This window comes from Nematostella vectensis, chromosome 8, assembly GCF_932526225.1.
Source record: "Nematostella vectensis chromosome 8, jaNemVect1.1, whole genome shotgun sequence".
NCBI classification, from domain to species: domain Eukaryota; kingdom Metazoa; phylum Cnidaria; class Anthozoa; order Actiniaria; family Edwardsiidae; genus Nematostella; species Nematostella vectensis.
The window spans coordinates 3,898,911-3,922,522 of record NC_064041.1 but is presented as its reverse complement, the minus strand read 5'-3'; the positions used below and the strand labels follow the sequence as shown (position 1 = coordinate 3,922,522).

Here is a 23,612-nt window from a genome sequence, read left to right as displayed (position 1 = left end):
GATAACCAGCAACCTTTCTAAAAACTAATTCGATTGGCTCATCTTCATATAATTAAATTTGACCAATCAGAACACTCGTTTTATCGGCTGGTAGTATTGTAGCGTCTTTAGTGGCGTCCTTTCAAGTCGATAGATATTTAATTTGTAAACATATATTTTACAGAATGTTTAGATTTTTATGATGCATAATGGTTCGTGTAAAGTCTTCGGGAGGTAGAAGTTCGAGTCCCGTAAGACGGGACCCGGTGCATTACTCCAGCAAACCAAGAAGTCCTGCTTCGGGGGCAAGTCATGGCCGAACGCCGAGCAGTCCAAGAAAAGGTGATTATTTCAAGCTTTAAAAGCATTATTTAGTTAACTTAATATATAGATTTAGGCACTGCCTAAAAGCGGAGCCAGCATTGAACACCTTCTGTGTTGACTGATTGAGGTATTTTTGGGGGATCTAGGATCCTGCTCTCTACTGAGATTTATTCATTGTACCAACCAAATGGATCCAGGCCTTATTCAATAATTTAAATTATACAGTACATCAAAGTTAACAAACACAATTCCTGGTGTGAATATGGCTGTCAAAGTTGTCAAGAGTCTAATGGTAAATTCTTATGTCCCATCATAGAAGTTTATAAATATATTTTTTTAATCAAAACAATACTCCGACAAGCTTTGCCCTTGTGCAGAATAGGTCATGGATGTAACAGCATTCCACAGATTTGAAATAATATATTTAGACTGTTTAGATGCCATACTGTAATTTTTATGTATTGATTTAGTGGCGATTCTCCCCTTCATTGGACCGAATATTCAGAAAAATGTCTGGAAATTAAAATCCAAAAATATATCTCCTTTCATGCATTACATATTTGTGCACCCACCATTTACCATATAGTGGCCTTGTTGTTGGTGGCCTACTCCAAAATGAATGCAATGAAGAAAAAACAAATTGATTTTGGAAGCAAATCCTAAAAAAAAAAACATCTAAGGCATCACTGACAGTGCTAAAATGCTAACTTCTAATTTCAAACCAAACCCTTTTATTGATCTATGTTTGGGGTAGAGAGGAAGGGAAGAATATCAATTGACTAAAAAATAGTCGACGGGGGAGGAGATATAAAGGGAATTGACTCAACTTGAAAGGTTTGTTGAAAAAAATATAACAGTAATGAAAATAATTTGATTGAGCATTTCTTGACATTTCCCCTTTCCCATTATCTTAACCCTTTCATCACCACAGGCCTCTAAACAGGCCATGTCTATGCTATCCAAGCTATGTGAACAGAATTCTATTATTGAAAAAGAACAAGGTTGTTGCTAGTGTTATAAAATTTAAGTATCTTTCCCTAAAAAACCCTTTTCATAATAAAAGTTTCATCAATGTACATTTGTAAAGCTACATTCTAACAAGCTTGGTCCTTGCAAAGAACAAGTAATGGATGAAACAGGATTTCAAAGATAGAATATAGTGTCAGACACAATTTTAGATAAGATGCAATACTGAAGTTTTAATGTACCATTTTAAGTGGTGATTTTCATCCCCATGGGAATTAATATCTACAAATATACATCCAGTAATGCATTATATTTTGGTGTTTTTAGAAACCCTGGATCCAACCATTCCAATGAAATAAATCTAAACCTTTAAAATAAATGTAATGGAAAAGGAAAGGAAATCCTAAAAAGAAGATATAAGTGAAAGTACTAAATGAAAATTTCTAATTTAAAATTCAAATCTGTTTATTAATTTATTTTTGGTGTAGAGGGGAAATAGCAAAGAGCATCAATTGCATAAAAATAGTCAACATGGAGAAGGAAAGGAATAAATATGACTCTTCTTTAAATGTTTGAAAAGAAAATATAATAACAATAATGTGATAATTATATTCAGTACTTTCCTAAAATATCCCCTTTTCCATTATCTTTAGGTTAATAAAGATACAGATTTATTATTTTAAAAGCAAAAGTTTGTTTTTAGTTTTATATAATATAAGTATCTTGTTCTAAAAAAAACCTACTGAGTGTGTACTGCTGAATCACATGGTAATGCCCTAGTCATTTGAGCCCCCTCCCTTATGGTCCTGGGGAAGTCAGGGGTTATTGTGGGGTTTTAGATTACTTTTTAACCAGAATATATCAAGAGGGGTGGTGGTATTGACTGTTTTTGACTCTTAACTTGGAAACAGGCTTTTATTAAAGTTTAATCCCCCACCCTTTCCTGGGACCATGTTTGTGGGGGTATCAAATAGTGAATAAGAACATCCTACTATTCTCTTCAAGACATGATTTTTAATTCTCATGTCTTCCAGTCTTTAGCATTCATCTTGGCCCTCAGGTAGTCCCTGGTTCATAAAAGAGTAACATTTCTTTCAAAACAATCTTTTCATCAAGACATTTATAATCTGACTAATTTTCACAAATATTTGAAAAAATAATAATAAACACATGAGATGTAAGATGCAGACAATAACAATACATATTGGCAACAGGGGTTGAATTTTGTTTTGTTTTTATCCTCGGTAAGGAAAATTTCTCTTGTAAGTTGAAAAAGTTGCTGTATCTTCTAAGGATATGTATCTTCTTAGGACTAAGAGCACAGGATATAAAGACAAGGACGGTCTGTATATGACAAATGCAACACGATATTGGTTAGCCTTTATGAAATATTTCAACAGAATCAAGAATAAAGATAGAACAAAGAATGTCAAAACAAAATGTGTTATGCTCATTCTCAAAGCAAACAAAAAGGACAACAAAAAGCCCAATAACTGTCATATCCTCAATAGACAAAAGAAATAGTCGTCTGAAACTCACCTTGAATTTTGTCGCTTTTTTGTGGTTTTGTTCGCTTTTTAATGTGAACTATTACTTACTTAAATTTACTAGCAAAAACCAGACATATCCTTACATAAATCTTGGCGTGATTGAATGTTAGTAGATCTCCTCTAATTGACTTTATCCTTAAGTCACAAAATTTGAGGCAAAAAGAAATAATCAACGCATGACAAGAACTTTTCCCTTGCTCTGTGCTTGTATTTAGCCGCCATTACGGGGCCGAGTGAGGCCTGGGAGTTGCGCGGTTGACTGGCTGGCTGGCTGGCGAGTGACACCACAGGGTACCCGCGCAATGACCACAAAACCAAGTCGCATAGTTATACCATATTTCTATACCTATGGAGCTCCGCGCGCGGCCTATGGCCGCGCTGGCTCCGCTACAAATACTTCACCAATGGAATCGTATAAAATATATAATTCTACGGGTCTCATATGTGCATTAGGTGAATACAAGCCATTGATCGCCGAGATGGAAGCAAGATTTTATCCACTGTTTATCCTAAATCTGCGTGGGTACTGTTACTGTTTGCAGGGGGGTAAATCGACTGTGCACTTGTTTTTTTTTGTTTTTTGTTTGTTTTATGACCGGCCACGACTAAAGAGTAATTACCCAAATAATTCTTGGAGCTCTTAAATGATGAAAAAAAACATAAGGTTATTGTAGGCAGTTTCGCTGTCCTTTGAACCGAGAAATTGCAAAATTTTGCCTTCCACCATCCCTACTTACTATCGTATACATAATGCCAAAAGAATAAAATTTGTTGTGACATAGTTATCATTTCGGGATCTTGATAATTTAACAAATTTCTTGTTATGTTTATGCCCTACAGCAAGAAGATTCAGACCAGGAACAAGGGCTTTAATGGAGATAAAGTATTACCAAAAGACCACCCATCTTCTTCTGAGGAAAGCCCCCTTCATGCGAGTGGTAGGTTGTTTACTGTGTACAAAGGAAAAAAACGTCCTCCTTATAATCTTAGATCCTTGTACAGTTGTTGTACGGGGGTGGGTATTGCAGGGTTTGGATATTAGAGATGGAGACCATATAGTACATTGTAAAAAGTTGACACAAATCAAATATTTGTCCAGAAGTTGTGATTCCATATTGGAATTCCTTGGTAAATTAGTGTGTATTAAACAAATTTCCCATAATTTTTTTTGGTATGTACAAATACTGATACACCTCTTCATATTTCGTCACCTTGTGATTAAAATGTTGTGGAGTCACAAGGCGGGCAATGTTGAGTGATACTGCAGTAAATTCTATCATGAGATGACAAATATCATGGTGTATAAGAGTACATTCCACTGAAACTTATGGGGAATTTGTTTTCTCAATAAGAAACAGTATTTTAAAGAATTAAAATATCTTGGGCTGGTTTAAAATGGCTTATTTTTCTAGTGCAACAGGTCTTTGCAGCACAAGATTGTAGGCAAAACTTGAAACTTTGCCTTCAAAACCCTACAGACTCTTTTTGGTCTCTTTCGCTTTAAGTGAACCTGCAAGGATTGTGTAAATGACAAGTCCAGTGGTATATATATGTGCAAGTGTTGTAGAAACGGATTTATATCTATGGAAAATTAAAACTCGCATAATTTTACCTTAAACTTTTTTTGTTGGTTTAGGTGAAAGAAGTCGCAGATAGGTTCTATACGACATCAGAGCTGAGATGGCAAGTTGCTGCATTAATGGCATTACAAGAGGTAAACACATAAAAAGACTAGGAATTATGCTAAGGGAAATCTTCAGTGAAAAAACCCTGTCTCCTAAAAAGACTAGAAATTATGGCCATTGTTTGGGAAATCTTTAGTGAAAACCCTGTCACAAAGAACTAAAAACTATGCTGGTGCTAAGGGAAAACCCTTGCTTCACTCGCTTCTAATTTTTGTTACTGATTTCCTTGCAGGCAGCTGAGGCATTTCTTGTAAGATTATTTGAAGATGCGTATCCTTTCAGTATTATTTTTCCATGATTTTTTATGCTATATTGTTTTGTTTTGTTTGTAGAATAAGATTCAATATGGAGAGATGTTTTTTCCCTTAGATTCATAAATGCAGGGAAGTGTAAGGAAATGGAATCGCAACTGAATATATTAAAGGCGAATGGTGCACTCTGATTTTCTACAGCAGTTTGAAATGTTTGTTTCGTGCATTTCACTACAAGCATTGGTACACATTTTTCCTTTAGGTATATTGCCATCAACCTATTTTGTTGTTTTGTGTGTAAAATATTGAAATTCAATGACAAATTTTGATGCTCTGTATGGCCCGGCCGCACTACAACAAAGCGATCACAGGGAAACTCACACTACAAGCATCGGTACACATTTTGCAGTGAAAACTATCTTTACCAGGCCCTGATTTTTAAATTAAGAAGCTTTGGATGCATCATCGACCTATTTTGTTATTTGTGTGTAATATATCATATTCAATGAGCAATGCAAAAAAGTTAAAATCAATTTCGAAAACTCAAATTAACAAAGCAAAACAAACATAGAATGTGTGAAATCGTTTAATTTATGCAGTTGCCATTCCATCTCCTTATACTTCCCTGATATATGTAACACTTTTTAACTAAAAACCTCCATAAGCCTGTGAAATTGAAATCAAAGTTTTTTTTTACCTTTGGGGCTGATTATATTGACCTTTATGATTACATGAGTTTTAGCCCTCGCTGAGTTATCAGCAACCTAGGCTAAAACTTCAGCAATGTTTGTATGAAAACTAACAACGGTAAAGTTTTGAACAAACAGAAATCAGCAATGAAAGACACCAACACCCTCTGCTTTTCCATTTCACTCCCTGGGGGTATGGATATTTTCTGGAATCAAACAACAGTGTAAAATGAGAGTGATATTCCTTGACTTTACACAGAAATCTGTGTGCGATTCACGCCAAGCGTGTAACCGTAATGCCGAGAGATATCCAGCTTGCTAGGCGGATACGAGGACAAGATGCTGGGCTTGGGTGATAACAGTATGCCTAGGGCTTGCATATATAGGGGTAGGCATGTTGCCTAGGGCTTGTATATATAGGGGTAGGCGTGTCACAAAGAACTACCTGATTTTAGATCTTTTAACCTGTACCATGGTGCAATCTTTTAATCTGTTCCACTACACTAATGTGCAATGTACTAAGGATACACTAAGAGCAAACAAACCTTTCCCTGATAACTAGAAGACTTAGAGTAGAAAGTACCATTTGATAAAAGGCACTAAAGGAGGCAAGTACTAGTCTAAGCCAGGCAAATAGAGCTATGGCGCCGTACACTCTTAGGAATTAGGCATGATCTAGTCTCCTGCGCAGCCTTCCTCAGCTAGTCTGCAAACACTTGATAAACATAAAACCCTTTTTTTCTGTAATAAGTGTTTTTATAACATTTATTCAAAAGAACAATATATTTTTTTTATATTACAGCAGTAACTAAGTAACCAAGCTCAGGGAAGCATCCAGGGTTTCTTAAAGAAGAGGGGGTTTCCAACATGTTAAAAATGACAGAAGGAGGATTTCTGCTCCCTAACATTTCTCCAACATCCTTTAGCCCAAAGGGGGAGGGGTAGTGGACCCATCGACCCCCCTGGGTCTGCCACTGTATTCTTATGTATTTATGGGTAGCAAACAGGATACTTTTGGACATTATATCTGTGGATCTATAAGTTCTTGTAAATAAATATGACATTTTAGAAGTCACAAATTTACACACATGAGAATTCTTAGTGTGTAATTTTTACCGTGTATATTATTTGTAACTTTTTATGCAATCATTGTATATTGTATTAGTAACACTTAATATGCACTAAGCATGCTTTAAGGGGAAAACAGTTTTAATGTTTTGATAAATCAATTCCTGTATCATCTTTATAAATATATGTATTTGAAAGAACATATTAAAGCGATAGTTTCCTAACCTGTGTTTTCCAGCTTGAATCTAAATGGATATTTCTTGGGTTTGCTTTATCCCTTTATACATCTTTACTGTACCATGTAGTCTTACGGGCTCCATTGTTCTAGACCAGGGGGGGGGGGGGGGGGGCAGGTGCAAAATCCGGATAGCACTTTTGGTGTATTCAACATCAATTCTACACCCATTGGGTGTGGTTGAAGCAATTTTTAACTGTATGAGATAGCAAATTGGGTACTATAGTAGTGTGGAACCCTCGACTGCTCAAACGTTAGAAATACCGCTTATTCTGAATAAATACACATCACAAAGCAATGAGAGTTTATTGTGACCTTTATTCTAGGATATAAGACAATTATAGGACAATTACAGGAGGTGATCAATCGTGAAAATAATCGAGCTAGTTACTGGGGTTGACTGGAGACTGACTGAGAGGTTGGTAAGACTGTGATGTTGCTATGCCAAACATTGTTGCTATGCCAAATTGCAGCCTGATCCGCGCGCTCTATTCAAACTTCTAGTGCGCCTGTATTCAAACTCAGATTCAAAATTAATTAACGCTCGAAACAGCAACAGCACGAATACCATAGACTCTGTTTACTATCTGAGGTCGTTTGAACTTTCACGAGAGCGTGATATTTTTTTCTTTCGCGTTCTGGAAGCTTTGTGGGGTTTTCATGTATTTCTTACCACGCGCTCACTATTTGAGTGTTCTCCATTGTACGTTTCTTTGGTTTCCAATTTTGCAATTCAGTTATCAGCTTGATTTCCTTGAAGAATATTGAATACATTTGCCCTTTTTGCCTGGAAATGAACTTGACGTCGACGAAGCTTACCGAGTATTTTGCGACTAGTGCGAACGAACGGACAACGCTATTCCTAGTCTAGCGACAGTGAGGCGAATACTCTGTAGCCTGTGTACCTTGGGCCGCTACGCAGGATAAATACTCTGACACAACGAAACGAAGAGTAAGTAAGCGAAGCGAAAAATTATCCTTTAAATTGCTTTGTGGTCCGTCTTCGCGGCATGGCTAGGTTATTTGTAATGGCCTTATATACTTGCGTCTCTGATTTGACTCGAAATATCTCAAAGGAAACTACTAGGGAGAAGACACACCTCCAAGACTGCGGTTCTGATTGGCTTAGAGCCATCACGCCCACCACAGTTTCACTCCCCTATATTTTTCTATACTGTAACTCTCGATCCTCGGAAAGGATTCGGGCAATATACGAACAAAGACCCTGTTGACAAACATAATCCACTTTAGTAATCCGAGTCCCACACCCCCAACAGCGCAACAGATAACTCCCCTTACAAAACGAGCACACATGACGTGTTGATTTTAAATATCAATCACGCGTTAAATAGGAATACATTTTGCCGTGCTCCCTTGGTCAAGTTACGTTGCGTATCTGAGCTACTACCCCGTGGCGCGAGAACTGCTCCCGACGCACTAGCCAAAACCTGCCCGACAGTTTGGCAGAGGTCAGAACGACTGCGTAGGAGAGACCGAGACACTGGCTATATCCAAATAAGGGTGTCCGAGTCAGGACTTCCGGTCCGGTACGTGAAGCGGAACTTGTTCTAGATGGACATCGCACTTGCCAGGAAGTTGACACCCGGATACAAACAGTAAATTAAAGAGCATCTCAAGTAACCAAACATGCATAAGTGTGTCCATTAACGGTATAAACCCAGCTGCTTTAGCAAGGTTAATAGCGTTAAGCTTTCCTTTCTTCATTGTTGATACAAGCCCCGATGGAGATCTAGCTATTGTCTAAAGTAAACTTTCTTTTCTTCACTGATGATACACCCCGATGGAGTCGCTGCTGTGGCTCAACGCCGACTTAAGTAATCCGATCATGTAGACTCAGTTGTGTTGACGTAAATTAGGCGAAGTAACCCGAGAGCGGCCGGCCCGTGGGCGTCAGCTGCGCTTACAAACACGCATTATAAAGGTCCATAGAAATCACCAAGCTCTTAGACTACTGGAGAACCCACACCAACATGCTCAAAGCATTTCTAGTCTTTTTTGCGTTCGTGGCGGTATGCTTGTGTTGTGTGGAGGCACGGAGACCAGGTATGTGGAGTGGCAAAGACCGAATATTCCGAAAGAGATTGATTTCATTGTATACACTCGCGAGGTCGAGACTTTAGTTATTGTAAGCAGCCTCTTGTTACAAGGCACCTAGATGGGGAAATGATAGGAGAGAATTACTTTGAGATCAGTTATGAATATATGGCGAGAAACACTTTGTGAGATCTTTACAAATACCCTATCACCCAGAGGCAGCCCCCCGCAGATCCGCTAATGTTATCTGTACGATCTGGCAGGGTCAATGGTTTATAGATATTAAGTGAAATGAAGTATTAGATGTTACGGAGGGTGCCCATCGTAATTGCTCAAATAAGCGCCTTCCTCAACTAAGCGGCTAAGAATAAATATTAAATATACGAACCCTGCCTAATAAATGCCTCGCCCGTATTGCATTTTATAGACTCGGAGAGACCAATTGGTCGCGGATCATTTGCAAGGGGACTTTAAAATAACTTTCGACGATTGTAGTTTGATTGAAAGTCCTCAGTTGCTTGCCTGAATTAGCCGATTCCTTGGGTCACTTGGTATGTGCGGGAGCATGAATGGCAGCGCAATTGGCCCTTACGCTGAATCTTCCTTTGTGCCGTAAGCCGCAGTGGTTCATGGGTAAACTGGGATGAAACCTGGTCTTTAAAAGCCTTTTGTTCGGGTAAATGGTTAGAGCCCCGTAAACAAGGATGATGCAGCTCTACTAACCGAGGCTGGTTTTTTTTAAAGCTTCATTTGATAACCATCAGGCAACGCGGGTTACGGCACGGATTATCAAGTGAAACCCTGTGTTAAATAGATGTGCATGAGGTAGGCAAAGAAGTCCTTGTATATTATCTATCTATTTTTTTTAGCGAAACCAGCTGATTTCAGTGCCCTGATGAGATTGTCCGAGCAGCGCGCAAGATTTAGCTTCAACGGTGAGCATGCTTCCACTGTCTTAGAATTTATATTTTGACAATAGGTGACTTGCGCTAAGAGATCACGTGACTTTTTTGGTGGCAAACTTACGCGCGCTCAGGGTTTTTACGGCAAAATACCAATCTGACAGAAAATTTCTTTGCCAGAAAGAGCTTGAGGTTGGTTCTCACTTGGACGTAAGCGCAAGCGGAACGCACATTGTTTTCCGATTCTCACTAGAACATAAGCGCAAGAGAACGCAACTGCTTGATTTTCTTGCGCTTGCGCTTATGTTTGACCGATTCACACTTGTGTTGCGCTTCCGTTTGCGCTTACGTCCTAGTTAGAACCAACCTTTATTTTTATTGAAAGGTTTTACATTTTCGTCCTTGTCTGGCGTGAAGGCCGCAGCCGTTTCTGGGGTTTATTTTGGCTTGAATTTGCCATGCAAAAAGTCACATGACTTCTTAGCCCAATTCCCCTATCTAAACTATCGAAACATTTCTCCACAAAATGTATATGTTCATAACGTATATAATGTTCAAGTCGTATAAGCAGAAGAAGCTTGGGCAAGATCGTTTGTTTGATGTCAAAAGTAAAGAGTATCAAATTTAAATACCTACGATTTTATGTACGACAGCGGCCCCAGACCGCCAGGGCTCCGCCCCGAGCACGTGGGAATGTGAGCACGTGAAACCCGTCCCGAGTGACGTGAGATCGAAAATGCGACTTAGCGGCTTTTACAAGAAGTACCTGCACGCCTTTGGGATCCCTGTGGTAAGCTCGAACGCGCCAAGTGACGCCGCCCTGAGAAGAGCCTGCTACGTCGTCGTTTTTCTGTTGGCTGATCGCAAGGACGTCCGTGATTGGTTGTATCGTAGGAATGGTCGTGCAGGTGTGATAGGAATTCGCGAGGGAGTGACGACGATCCCCGAGCACTCCTGGCTAGCGTCCTGGTGGAACCAGAGGGCGAGGGGACTGGGGGGCACTCCATCCGCACCGATATCCACGTGTAAGTTATCAAACAAATTGGTGGGGATTGGTAGTGTATAAGCATATGCCCACTAGCTCACATTAATAGAACCCCGTCAACTATAGCTTGGGTAGCAAGCGTTGCTGTGCAGTTTCGAGCGAAGAATATGGCCGCGCTTTTTTTGCGCTCGCCCCATTTTTCGCGCGGCCATATTCCTCTCTCGCTCTCTATTCCTGCTGAAACTCAACAGAAACGCTTGCTACGCAGGGTACGTCAAGTCGTTCAATTTTTCTTTAGCCCTATGTTTCAATCATTTTACTCGGATAACGGGTAACTCGAACTCAAATCTCGAAAGAGTTAGAACTCGTCCTAGAACTCTATAAGTCGTTTTTGCTACACTTTCTTAAAAAAATGAGCTTGGCAATGACGTTTAGGATTATCGCAGGTTTCCCGCACGGGCGCGCTGCCATGACAGCGACTGATTAATTTAGGATTACTAAAAAGGTCACTGAGCAAAAATAACACACCCATTTTGATCATTATTAGCTTTTATAGAGAAAAGAATTTTATATACAAAAGAGTAGAACGTTCTAACTGAACAGGCCGGAGATGATATGATATGACCACATGACTGCCGAAGCCATGGTAATCATTTAATCGTCCCCAGGCGGTGAGGAGAATATTATGTGTCAGTCTGGTGACCGGTACCCAAGAGAAGACATTTTCCTTCACGAGTTCACGCACGGAATTCACGAGATCGCCTTGGTGAACGGTGCAATCAGAGACTTCGATTCTCGCGTGAAAGCGCGTTACCAGCAACTTAAGGTAATTCAATTCCCTTGAATTGCACTGCGCATCCCTTATGCGCATAGTTGCGCGCGCTGTTTTTTCGGATTTTTACAGGTTATTGTTTAGGAGATCGGATTTTGGCAGCTCGATAAACAGAACTTAACTTTCTAAAGACTATAGGCACTCTTTTTGAAAATTTAAGACTTTTCTAACTGAGTTTTTTTCTCGCGCGATCAGTAAAAACGCGTTGAATCCACGCCCCTTTGTTGTGAAAACGTCAATATTGTTTATGCCAAGTTTTAAACACGAGGTTCCGCTATAAAAGGGAAAGCTCCTCCCACCCCCGAGCTCGAATTTGCAATTATAATCAGAACAGTGCAACGCTAGCAGTAAGCCTCCTTTAAAATTACTTATCTTTGAGCCTCAGTAGGCTGGAATAAAACTATTTTTGCACAGGTAACAAGACAGTTATCTTAAGAGATTGTTAGATTAGTTATTTGCTGTCCACTCACGTTTTCGATGCAAAATTTTAAATTTTGTGCTATCCATAATCTAGCGCACCTGCATAAATTATTTTCGCGCTGTGATAAAAATGCTCGTATTTTAGAGCGCGCACAGCTTAGTATAGCATTATTTTACGATATATAGGAACATTTTAAGATGGACAACTCTGAAATGATATTTATTTTGGTTTAGAATATGAAATTTGAATTTAGCGCTCAGAGCAATTGTCAGACATGTTCTCTCATTGATGGTTGATTGATAACCGATTGTTCTTGAGCCCGGGGTGGGAGGAGCTTTCCCTTTTATAGCGGAACCTCGTGTTTAAAAAACTCTGGATAGTAGAACTAACCTCCCTCCCTCCCTCTCCCCTCACTGTCTGTCTGTCCGTCCGTCCGTCCGTCTGTCTGTCTCAAGTACTATAATTCTGTTATTTGTTGTAGAGATCTAACACCCTGTGGTACCGTACGTACGCCATGAGCACAGATCGCGAGTACTTCGCCGAAGGGACGCAGAGTTACTTTGATGTGAATGACTATCAAAATCCACCAAACGGTATCCATAACGACATCAACACACGCGCCAAGCTCCAACGGTATGACTCCGTCTTGTACCACTTTAACAAGGAAGTGTTTCCTTGCCAGAACCAGATCGTCAAGCGATGTGAGAAAGGTGAGGGTAATGGTAGTGTAGGTAGATAGGTGAACGAGGATAACGGTAGGGTGTAGATGGATAACGAAAAGATGTAGGTGGATAACGGTAGGGTGCTGGTTGGTAACGGTAGGATGTAGGCGGATAACGGTAGGGTTTTAGTGGATAACGGTAGGGTGTAGGTTAATAACTGTAGGGTTTTTGTGGATAACGGTAGGATGTAGGTTGATAACGATAGGGTTTTTCGTGGATAACGGTACGATGTAGGTTAATAACGGTAGGGTGTAGATGGATAACGGTAGGGTGTAGGTTGATAACGGTAGGATGTAGATGGATAACGGTAGGGTGTATGTGGATAACGGTAGGATGAAGGTTGATAACGGTAGGGTGTAGGAAGATAACGGTAGGGTGTAGGAGGATAACGGTAGGGTGTAGGAGGATAACGGTAGGGCGTAGGAAGATAACGGTAGGGTGTAGGAGGATAACGGTAGGATTTAGGTTAATAACGGTAGGGTTTTCGTGGATAACGGTAGGATGTAGGTTAATAACGGTAGGGTGTGGATGGATAACGGTAGGGTGTAGGTTGATAACGGTAGGATGTAGATGGATAACGGTAGGGTGTATGTGGATAACGGTAGGATGAAGGTTGATAATGGTAGGGTGTAGGTTGAGAACGGTAGGGTGTAGGTGGATAACGGTAGGGTGTAGGAAGATAACGGTAGGGTGAAGGTGGATAACGGTAGGGTGTAAGTGGATAATGATAGTGTGTAGGTGGTGGATATTGGTGGATGATCGATGCACAGCAGACGTGTACTCTATTTGTTATGTATAGGCGTTATACCACGAGAACGTTACTACTTCAAAATGAACTGCGACAAATGTGAGTAATTTTGTATGTCATCATCAATATTTTTTATTTGCTATTACCCTGAATTAAATAGTTCAACATTAGAGAATAAACCATAAATATCTTCTTCGAATCTTTTACTATATATTCTATCAGCAATGCGAACATCATTCCAACCATCAAGATCGATCATAACCATTATCATGATAATCAACTTAACCATCATCACGATCGTCATCACCATCATCAAATCAATATCACCATCACCAACATTATTATCATATAATCATTCGTAGCGCCATTACCGATACTAGCAGTACTGGCATCAATACAATCATCATCATCATCGCCGTCATTTGTTTTGTTTCCTCGGTGTCTATCTGATCGCTGGTCCAAAATCATGTTCATCTTTACAGACGGCAATGGGATTCTAATGGACTTCAAGACCAAACGGCCCGTCGACCAAGCCACGCCCAAACCGCCCCAACCCACACCTCCTAAACCAGACACCCCTCCTCCTGGAACAAATATCCCCACTCCCCCGTCCCCTAATACTCCACCCCCTGTCACGCAACCCCCTGTCACACAGCCTCCTGTCACGCAACCTCCTGTCACACAGCCTCCTGTCACGCAACCTCCGCCACCGGTCACGCAGTCCCCAGGTGAGTGAATTGATACGTTACTTGCAGCGGGCATTGGCAAATCCTTACAAACATCCCCCCCCCTAAATAACTGAGTAAGAAGATGTGGGGTATGAGAGGGGTGGACCTATTTGTCAGCCGGGAAGATGTCGGAAGTCTTCGGTATTCCTGTGGATTTATTGTAAAGATGACGTATCAATGTTACTGGCGCGTATGCGCACACGCTCTTTCTTCCAAAACTCATGATAATGAACGCGGTCGTTATTCCATCGTGCCTTTAGTATTACACATCTTACTAACGTGCGTTAGCTTTTAAATTCGTATTTAGGTTGAAAGATAAATTTCTCGAGCACAGAGTAAAGATCCAATAGGGCTAGTACGAGTGAGCTTGCAATTTAGACCTCGCACCCACCTATCGTACCTCCTTTAAAGGGAGGGGGGTGTTATAGCAGGAGATTATTGTTTGTTGGTGAAGTAATAATGGAGAGAAATAAAATGACAGGTCGTTTGTGCTTGGGATATCTTGTAACGGATATGCGCTATGCAAGTTGTCAAGCTTTTATTAATTTTAATTATCACCATGATCATTATTATTATTACTATTACTATTCGATGACTCCCAACCTTATAATCTGTGCATACACTTTTAGCGAACTGCGTAGACAAGCATCCCAGCTGTGGCTATTGGCGGCGTACGGGAGAGTGCTCGCGAAACCCACGTTACATGAAAGTGTATTGTAATAAGAGCTGTGGGCTATGTGGTGGTATGTAGGTCTACACACCACGTGTATATCATTGTTATTAACCTCACAGTAGGTAGGGGGCCGGTTTCCAGGGAGTAAAAACCGCCGTATTTTGCCATTTCCAGTTTCAAAGGGTGGGGATAGTGGAAGTTAATAATGACAGTTCCTAGTTTAGTCAATCCTACATAGCCGATCTTCGTTCCCTGATTCAGAGGGGGAATAAGGTGCGAATAAGAAGTTCAATCACGCCGCCATTTTATGCTCCCGCTCAATGGCGAGTCACACAACGAATCCATTTCCATCGGTTAATTCAAGCGAAGCAAGCAAGATATTTTCAATCAAAATCGTCAATAATATATCAGCCTTCATTCGTAGATTGTTATTTTGAAGTTTCCTTGTGAATAAGCTGCTGTACTTTCAATGATAAACAATAACAAAGGAGTAGGTTATCGACAATGAGGTAGCCACAACAATGGCGGCGGCAAGGAAGACCAGAGTTAAGAGTACCTTAACACTAAATTCTCAACTAGAATTAGATCATTTGAATTTATATTTCAAAAGAAATGAAAATAACTTTTTTCTATCGGGCGGTGGATGGGGAGGGGATATAACATTCAACATGATTCCTTCGTTCTGATTGGCCAAAAGGTTTTGAAGCCGTTTTCTCGGGTGTCAGGTCGTAGTTTGGTGGAAACCGCTGACATGTATCGGTGCGGTCCTGTGATCCTTACGAAAAGATAAAATATAGTGAATGGGACCTCGGTCTTATGTCTCACCCGAAGTGGAAGCCAGTGGGACCTCGGTGTCTCCTCCGAAAGTGGGCTGAGGATGTTGCAATACCGCAAAGATTCCAATAAGCGCCCTCCTTTAAATAAGGCCCCCTCCGCTTCCCCTAAAAAAGATATTTATAAAAGCGCCACTTGAATGGTGTATATCTCAAGGAGTCTGCGTCCGAGAATCTAGTTATCAATAAACGCTGTAATGATATCTACCTGTAATGAGGATATTGTCATCGATTTTTGAGTCTAAAACATTTTTACTGTCGTTTCAGTTTATTGGTAAAATTTTTTTGGTTCTCAATTGCCAAAATGAAATAATGCTGCCTTGCGCCTCCTCTAAAATAAGCCCCCCCTCCCCCCCCCAAAAAAAAAATAAAGACCCGAAAATTAGATAAGCCCCCGGGCATTTATTCGAATCATTTTGGTAACACAATAATGAAAATAAATGTTTGAATAAGAATAAACATTTAATATCGATGTTTCCAGGTGGTATTTATTGTCAAGATAGCCATCGTTCATGTTCATCGTGGGCGGGGATGGGGGAGTGCAGACGTAACCCCGCCTACATGCTGGCAAACTGTAGAAAGAGCTGCAAGCAGTGCTGGTAAGATCTATTTGTATGAGTACCCACCCCTACAGAGGGTGATTTTTCTTTTATCCCTCTCAACCCATCCCCATTTATTGTCCCTCCCCCAACAATCCACACTTGCCATCCCTCCCCATCCTGTAAACACATTCAATGTACTGTTTTTAGGGCTGTTAACACGTTTAATGTACTGTGTGCTCAGGGTTGTAAACAGATTTAATGAACTGTGTTTTTAGGGCGGTAAACATATTCGATGTACAGTAAATGTTGAAAAATTCGCGGGTCTTGGGGTCCAAGGTTTAAATTCGCGATTTAAACCGTCAGCGGGTGTTTTGTAGTTATTTTGTGTATATATTGGTAAATTAGTAGTATTTTGGGGGCTCAAAAAAACCTCGGGGTTCTAAAGCTGACCGCGAAATTTCAGTGTTCACGAATTTTCCGTACTGTACTGCGTTTTTGGGTGGTAAACACATTCGATGAACAGTGTGTTAAGGGCGGTTAACACATTCAATGTACTGTGTGTTTAGGGCTGTTAACACATTCAATGTACTGTATGCTCAGGGCGGTTAACACATTCAATGTACTGTGTGCTTAGGGCTGTTAACACATTCAATGTACTGTGTGCTGAGGGCTGTAAACACATTCAATGTACCGTGTGCTCAGGGCGGTTTATACATTTAATGTACTGTGTGTTTAGTGCTGTTAACACATTCAATGTACCATGTGCTTAGGATTGTTAACACTTTTAATGTACTGTGTTTTAGAGCTGTTAACTCATTTTAATGTACTGTGTGTTTAGGGCTGTTAACATATTTTATGTAACACATTTTATGTATTGTGTTTTTTGGGCTGTAAACACATTCAATGTATTGTGTGCTCAGGGCTGTTAACAAATTTAATGTACTGTGTGTTTAGGCTGTAAACACATTCAATGTACTTTGTTCTTTAGGGTTGATAACACATTTTACATATCCGCCTACATGTGTGTACATCTTTGAGTTATTCATAAATATTTTTGTTTGTATTCCAGAACAAGAGCCATAATCCCTAGTTATTGATTGAATAAATTTAATTAAAAAACAATTTTTACATTTGTCATGAATTATGTATATGGCAAGGGTAGTGTAGGAATAATGGCACTTTCACTAGTGATGGTGGTGGGAGGGGAAATCTCAGATAAAGCATTGTTCATCCCCATGAGACACACATATACCCCACCCCTCTCACACAACAAACATACACTTCACCCCTGAGACAATCCACTACACGATACTGTGACACAACAAAAAACACCTCAACAACACACACTTCACTCCCCTGAGACACAACACGCACCCCACCCCCCTGAGACATAACACACCCCATCCCCCTAAAACACAACACAATCCAACCCCCTGAGACACAACACACACTCCACCCCCTGAAACACAACACACTCCACCCCCCTGAGACACAACACACTCCACCCCCCTGAGACACAACACACTCCATACCCCTGAAACACACTCCACCCCCCTGAGACACAACACACTCCACCCCCCTGAGACACAACACACTCAACCCCCCTGAAACACACACTCCACCCCCCTGAGACACAACACACTCCATCCCCCTGAGACACAACACACTCCATACCCCTGAGACACAACACACTCCACCCCCCTGAAACACACACTCCACCCCCCTGAGACACAACACACTCCATCTCCCCGAGACACAACACACTCCATCCCCCTGAGACACAACACACACTCCACCCCAATGAGACACAACACACTCCACCCCTGAAACCGAACACACACTCCATCCCCCTGAGACACAACACACTCCACCCCCCTGAGACACAACGCACTCCACCCCCCTGAGACACAACACACTCCATCCCCCTAAGACACAACACACTCCATCCCCCTGAGACACAACACACTCCATCCCCCTGAGACACAACACACACTCCACCCCCTGAAACCCATCACACACTTCACGCCCCTGAGACACAACACACTTCACGCCCCTGAGACAAAACACACTCCAATCCCCCTAAGACACAACACACCACCCCCTGAGACACAACACACACTCCATTCCCCTGGGACACAACACACTCCAATCCCTCTAAGACACAACACACCACCCCCCTGAGACACAACACACACTCCACCCCCCTGAGACACAACACACTCCATTCCCTGAGACACAACACACTCCAATCCCTCTAAGACACAACACACCACCCCCCTGAGACACAACACACACTCCATCCCCCTGAGACACAACACACTCCATTCCCTGAGACACAACACACTCACAATCAACTTTGAGGCTCTTCTAGCTCTTCAACCTTTATTATCATTATACAAGATACATTTCAGCAAACTTATAAAAGGTTGGAATAAGGTTAACCAAAATATTGGTTACTAAAATATTTCATGGAAATTACACATTGCAGTGACACATTTGCACTGGATTATGGGTTTATGGGTAACCTATTAAACAAAAGCAAACCTATAAAACATGATATAAACGTTGAAATCCATTGATGGAGCCACAAATAAACATTAAAAAAAAAGGCATAAAAATCTAGAATTTTTATTTTTTTTTTATTTTTTTTTTTTTACAATAAAACATACCAAACCTATTATACATGCTATATAAACGTAGAAATCCATTGATGGAGCCACAAATAAACATTAAAAAAAACCTGCATAAAAATCTTGGGATGGAGGGCTGACAATTGGAAGAAATTTCATATTGAAAATCGAAAAAGGAATAAATCATAGTATTTGACGTGTTTCTGACACAAAAAAGGTGGGGATACAGCCTTCCCCTCTGCTGAGCCTGTAATTTACAGGATATTTGGCATTATTTCTAGTAGACACTTATATAAGAAAAAAAAATCCATGCTTGAGAGGGTTATGAAAGATACACAAATTCAAGTATTACCTACTACATACACCTTAAAAATAATTTACACCCCAAAGGAAACTACTCTTTAGCTAGAATGAATGAATTAATTCAATCTAGCTAAAGAGTAGTTTCCTTTGGTGCCATTTCTTTACAGATGTGTTCCACCATGTCATTTCTCTGGACTTTTTCCAGAATAATAACAAACTGTTCAAGTTTTAACTGTGGATCATAACTGTTAAGAGCATCTAACAGGTTCTCTCCGGGCAGATGTCCTGATGGCACGTCCAGTTGGATATAATATTCATGAGGTAGTTTTCCATACATATCAGCAATGTGTCTCCAATTACTAACTGCAGGTTTTATCTTTGATATCTCGACACTGATGTATTGCTTCAAAGGGAATGGGATGTCTGCTAATCTCATGTCTGCAAAGTAGCACGAAAAGAGTACACATATATTGAAGAGACGACAGAAATGATACACAAAGCTTTCTCTTAAAAGTGTTCCAGCTTGTGTTACAAGTTTGAATAGTAGGATAAAGTAGCAACTTTGACCAGAGCTGAAGCAGGTCTTAAAATATTGGGGGGTAGGGGGATCACAATACAGAAACATTAGTAAAAAGTGAAAGTATGTGTATTCCATGTGTTACGTATTACATATCTCAAATCTTATCAAACTTTGATGACAACAAATATTTACATAAAATATATGATAAAAAATAAAAAGAACAATTGACAATGCCGTAACAGGCCTTGAAATATTGGAGGGCACAGCACATAAACATTTAGAAAATATTGGAGGGCACAGCCACGCCCCTACTGGTCATTTTCTTATAATTTTTCAAAATGGGGGCACATGCCCTCAGTGCCCCACCCCCTGCTACGGCCCTGAATGTGTAGCAAATGTTTACATGTCAGAAGGGTAATCAGAGGGGGATACTTGCATGCTACAAACCTGAGTTTAAACTAAAAAAGAAGTACAAAACATACCTAAATTCCTGGCATGGTATATAGTAGAAGAGGTTGGTGGGAGTGGAAGGGAAACTGCAAGAAAGAAAAATACATTCATAATACATACCGTTAAAATAATAGTATTGCCACATGGCTTTAAAAATATGTTTTGCAGTTTTTATAATACAGCAAAAACTAGCACATCAAAGTGCTATGGTCATCTGAGCAAAATCACTTTTCTTTAGGCTCCACTGTTTGTATAGACTATGACTAGGTTTTTGAGAATGAGATCATGCATTGGCTACCTTACAGTTACGGTTCATTTACTATTAATCAACAAAATAGGTCCTGTTTTTCTTCTCTGTAGATTAGTTGTGTTGTTTGGGTGATAAAAATCTCACACTATTGTCACATCATGAATCCATGCTCTATAAAATATTTGAAAACTGCCAATGAACTTTTATGCACAATTTTAATAGACAACCTTACAAAAACCAACAACCTTGTTTAATAATCTAGAATCAAAAGGAGATTCTCTCCTGTATCTCACCTTTTTGACTGTCTTTAGCATAGTGCACATCTACTGAGGAACTCTCCCTTGATGAATTTATAAGGAAATTTTCAGTGTCATCAGGATTTGCATGGGGCTGTCTGTTGCACATGCGATATATAACAACGATAAGGGCAATCGCAGGGACTATCAAAACCACAATCAAGATTACTTCAAGGCGGCTAAGAGGTGGACTTGATGGCTGTCCTGATGGTACAAGATCTGCACTGTTTGTACGGTTTTCAGTGGTATGGTTTGCTGGCATAGATGGTGTTGTTGTTGATGGCGGTGATGTGAGTGGCAGCTGAGGCATTGGTTTGCTTGTTGGTTTGGCCGTTGGTGTTGGGATTGGTATACACACTGAGTTGAGGTTTGGATGTAACTGGAAACCCTTTTTACAAGTTGTGCTGCAAACAATGTTACTGTGTGTGGTGCAGTTCTTAGTGGTGACGAAACCATCGCAGTGACCACAGGGGTTACAAGATCCAATGCCTTCACCGTCAGAGTATGTGCGTCCTGCCTCACAGGGCTTGCAAAGGGTGTGGTATGGCCACAGTAGTCGTGATTGGCCACAGAGAGGGTACACGCCCTTCCCTATTGGACAGGTTGGACAAGGCTCACAATGACAAGACGCATCATCTGTCAGATTTCCACAGATCTCATACTTGTCATATTTGCAATTAAAGTTTTCAGGTGTACTGAAAATTGGCTCTCCGCTTGTAGCAAGTGCATGAATCAGGAGCTGTAAATTAACAAAAACACATATTAGCTCTTTTATTTGTTACATGTACCTGTCCGTGATTATCAAATTTATAAAATGGATCAACAAAATACTTAGTCAAAATTTGAAAGGAGTGTATGGATCGTTTCAAACAAATAGCTCAAAAACACGTTCTTATTGGTGACAGTTTTTGTCTTATCAAGTTTCCGAACTCATTTACAGCAATTAGCAATTAAAAGTAAAGCTCCATCTACACTAACAATTTTATGTTTACAATTTTTGTGTGACAATTTTAATTTGCTAGTGTAGATGGAGCAAAGTTGGCAATTTTTATGTGGCAACTAAAATTGCTCAAAAACCAGCAGGTTTGCTTTTCCTCTGCTAGTGCAGATGACAACAAATATAGTTATCAACTGAAAATTGTCAACTAAAAATTGTAGTGTATATGGGGCTTAATCTTCTATAACCATTTTTCCATAATAACTAAGCATCTATGTCTAGTTGCTGCCTTAAAAGTAATCTTTGATCTCGACAAAAGTAAAATACATGACACAGCACAATTTACAAATTTATGCAAAAGACGATACAATTCTATAATTTCAAAAAGTTGCAATAGAAAAACACAAAGATCACCTTGTTTTTTCTTACAAATTGTAATATTTCTACTATTTCATTTTATTTTTCAAGTTATGCTAAATTATAATCACGGATAGGTTTCATCTATCGACATAAAGTGAGTTGCAGAGTTTGAAGTTTGAGGCCTCGATAAGGCTTAATAAGTATAACTTACCAGAAAAAAACTTAATTGTACGCCCATCTGAAATTGAGATGAGAATTTCATAACGTTTAGAATAACTAACAAGCCAAGAAAACGTGGGAATAAAGTTTTAAATTATAAGCTTACTTATACGCAAATGGCGGCGCCATTTTGAATGTTTGACATGAATGAATTTGATAAAATATGAAAAGAACAACCTAATGTACAATCCTAAAAAACTTCATAATTAAATTCATGCAAATCTACACCAACAAAGGGCAATTTATCGATGAGGCGGGCATAGCAATAAAAACATGCACAAACGAAGACATTCTAAATCGGGTGGTGATCTCTTCGGACGGTGGCTGAAAATAGCTCAGACCAACACCTTCCTTACCGTTAGAGAAAAATGGCTTGCAGAAACGGCATTTAGCGCTAGTTGGATAATTTTTCTTTTTGCGAAAATTTTCATTTAGGTTTTCATCGGAATATAATACGTTCTCTTCAAGGCCTTCGTGAAAGTCGATCGAAAGAGGCGAAACCGGTAAAACCGGCTGATAGTGACCAGGTTCCAGAGGTCTTCTGGGTAATTTGTTTATCTCTTGTCGACGACATCACAAGGGAGGGGATTCCCCTCACAGGTACCCCAAGCTCACTGTGTGTATGAATAAATTATAGTGGTTCACGTTATGTTGTGTGTCATGTTTTACAGTAAACATATGGGATTGAAATAAGCCGTTCACTTTACTACGAAATAAAATCGTAAAACTCTAAAAAATATTCTTACATGACAGTGGAGTCTTACACATGGTCTGGGTGAAATTTCAAACCATTTGGGCCATCATTCCGGGAATTACGTTGTTGTGTTTCCCCTTTCTCCCTCTTCATTCGTTTACAACACTAGGGCCCTATTTAGGCCTGATTCAAACTCAATCAGCGGACATATACAGTATAAAGTATCCGTAAATTCGCATAGCGCTAACTTTTATTTTTTCGCAAAAAATCGCCTACGTGTAGCTGCTTATTCGCGACGCGCATTCTGATTTAAATGACTCATACAAACTTTTTTTCTAAAGGCATGCAGAACCAAGAGAGCATTATGCTTATCCTATTTAGATATCTTATGCTCTCTTGGCAAACATATACCAAGATGTATAACGTCGCATCGCGTACACTTGTTATACGCTTTGGTTTACGACACCCCGATCACAGCATTTCTTATCATAGTATACTATGTGTGGGAAGCTTGTTATTTGATGAGTCAACATGAATTGCGGAATCAGGCCCGGCTAGCTTTTATGAGCCAGTTCGATAAGTATTCCAAACACACCTAGTCAGCATAGCATAGTGAATGCATAACATCACCAATATAATTGTTTGAAACTCATCGAATATCAGAAATATCTAATTTTTTGCGACAAAAAAGGATCGAGTTTGTTTTTAATTATGATCACCAGAAAAACCGCTGTTTTAGGTGGTTTAGAATTACTTATAAGGTTG

The 23,612-nt window shown here is 39.9% G+C and overlaps 3 protein-coding genes and 1 long non-coding RNA gene across 5 annotated transcripts; 2 read left to right on the top strand and 2 right to left on the bottom strand.

Moving 5' to 3' along the window:
* Positions 1–70: 70 nt before the first annotated feature.
* LOC5502795 (histone H3.3) lies at positions 71–6,736 on the top strand. The gene is made up of 5 exons (XM_032371111.2): positions 71–321; positions 3,660–3,757; positions 4,456–4,533; positions 4,737–4,774; positions 5,704–6,736. The coding sequence occupies exons 1-5, from the start codon at positions 189–191 to the stop codon at positions 5,798–5,800; spliced, it is 444 nt and encodes a 147-aa protein (XP_032227002.1). The 5' UTR covers positions 71–188; the 3' UTR covers positions 5,801–6,736.
* Positions 6,737–7,380: 644 nt separating this feature from the next.
* Positions 7,381–9,988, bottom strand: LOC125570261. Its single transcript, XR_007312617.1, has 2 exons — positions 9,191–9,988; positions 7,381–8,919 (listed from the first exon to the last, which is right to left on the bottom strand). It is a non-coding gene; the product is annotated as an uncharacterized LOC125570261 (long non-coding RNA).
* On the top strand, positions 8,478–17,310 carry LOC5502788. The gene is made up of 10 exons (XM_048731699.1): positions 8,478–8,811; positions 9,672–9,737; positions 10,358–10,729; positions 11,358–11,515; positions 12,424–12,652; positions 13,464–13,511; positions 13,895–14,140; positions 14,770–14,883; positions 16,128–16,245; positions 17,258–17,310. Coding segments are annotated over exons 1-10 (1,425 nt in total). The 5' UTR covers positions 8,478–8,738; the 3' UTR covers positions 17,259–17,310.
* A 1,246-nt stretch (positions 17,311–18,556) lies between these two features.
* LOC5502787 (tumor necrosis factor receptor superfamily member 16) lies at positions 18,557–22,670 on the bottom strand. 2 transcript variants are annotated; one of them, XM_001623891.3, is made up of 5 exons: positions 22,510–22,670; positions 22,146–22,172; positions 20,635–21,376; positions 20,124–20,177; positions 18,557–19,559 (listed from the first exon to the last, which is right to left on the bottom strand). In XM_001623891.3, the coding sequence occupies exons 1-5, from the start codon at positions 22,582–22,584 to the stop codon at positions 19,252–19,254; spliced, it is 1,206 nt and encodes a 401-aa protein (XP_001623941.2). In that variant the 5' UTR covers positions 22,585–22,670; the 3' UTR covers positions 18,557–19,251. The 2 variants fall into 2 exon arrangements, with proteins under 2 accessions (XP_001623941.2, XP_048587108.1); XM_048731151.1 differs by lacking the exon at positions 22,146–22,172 and having other exon boundaries at positions 22,510–22,668.
* Between the last annotated feature and the right edge of the window lie 942 nt (positions 22,671–23,612).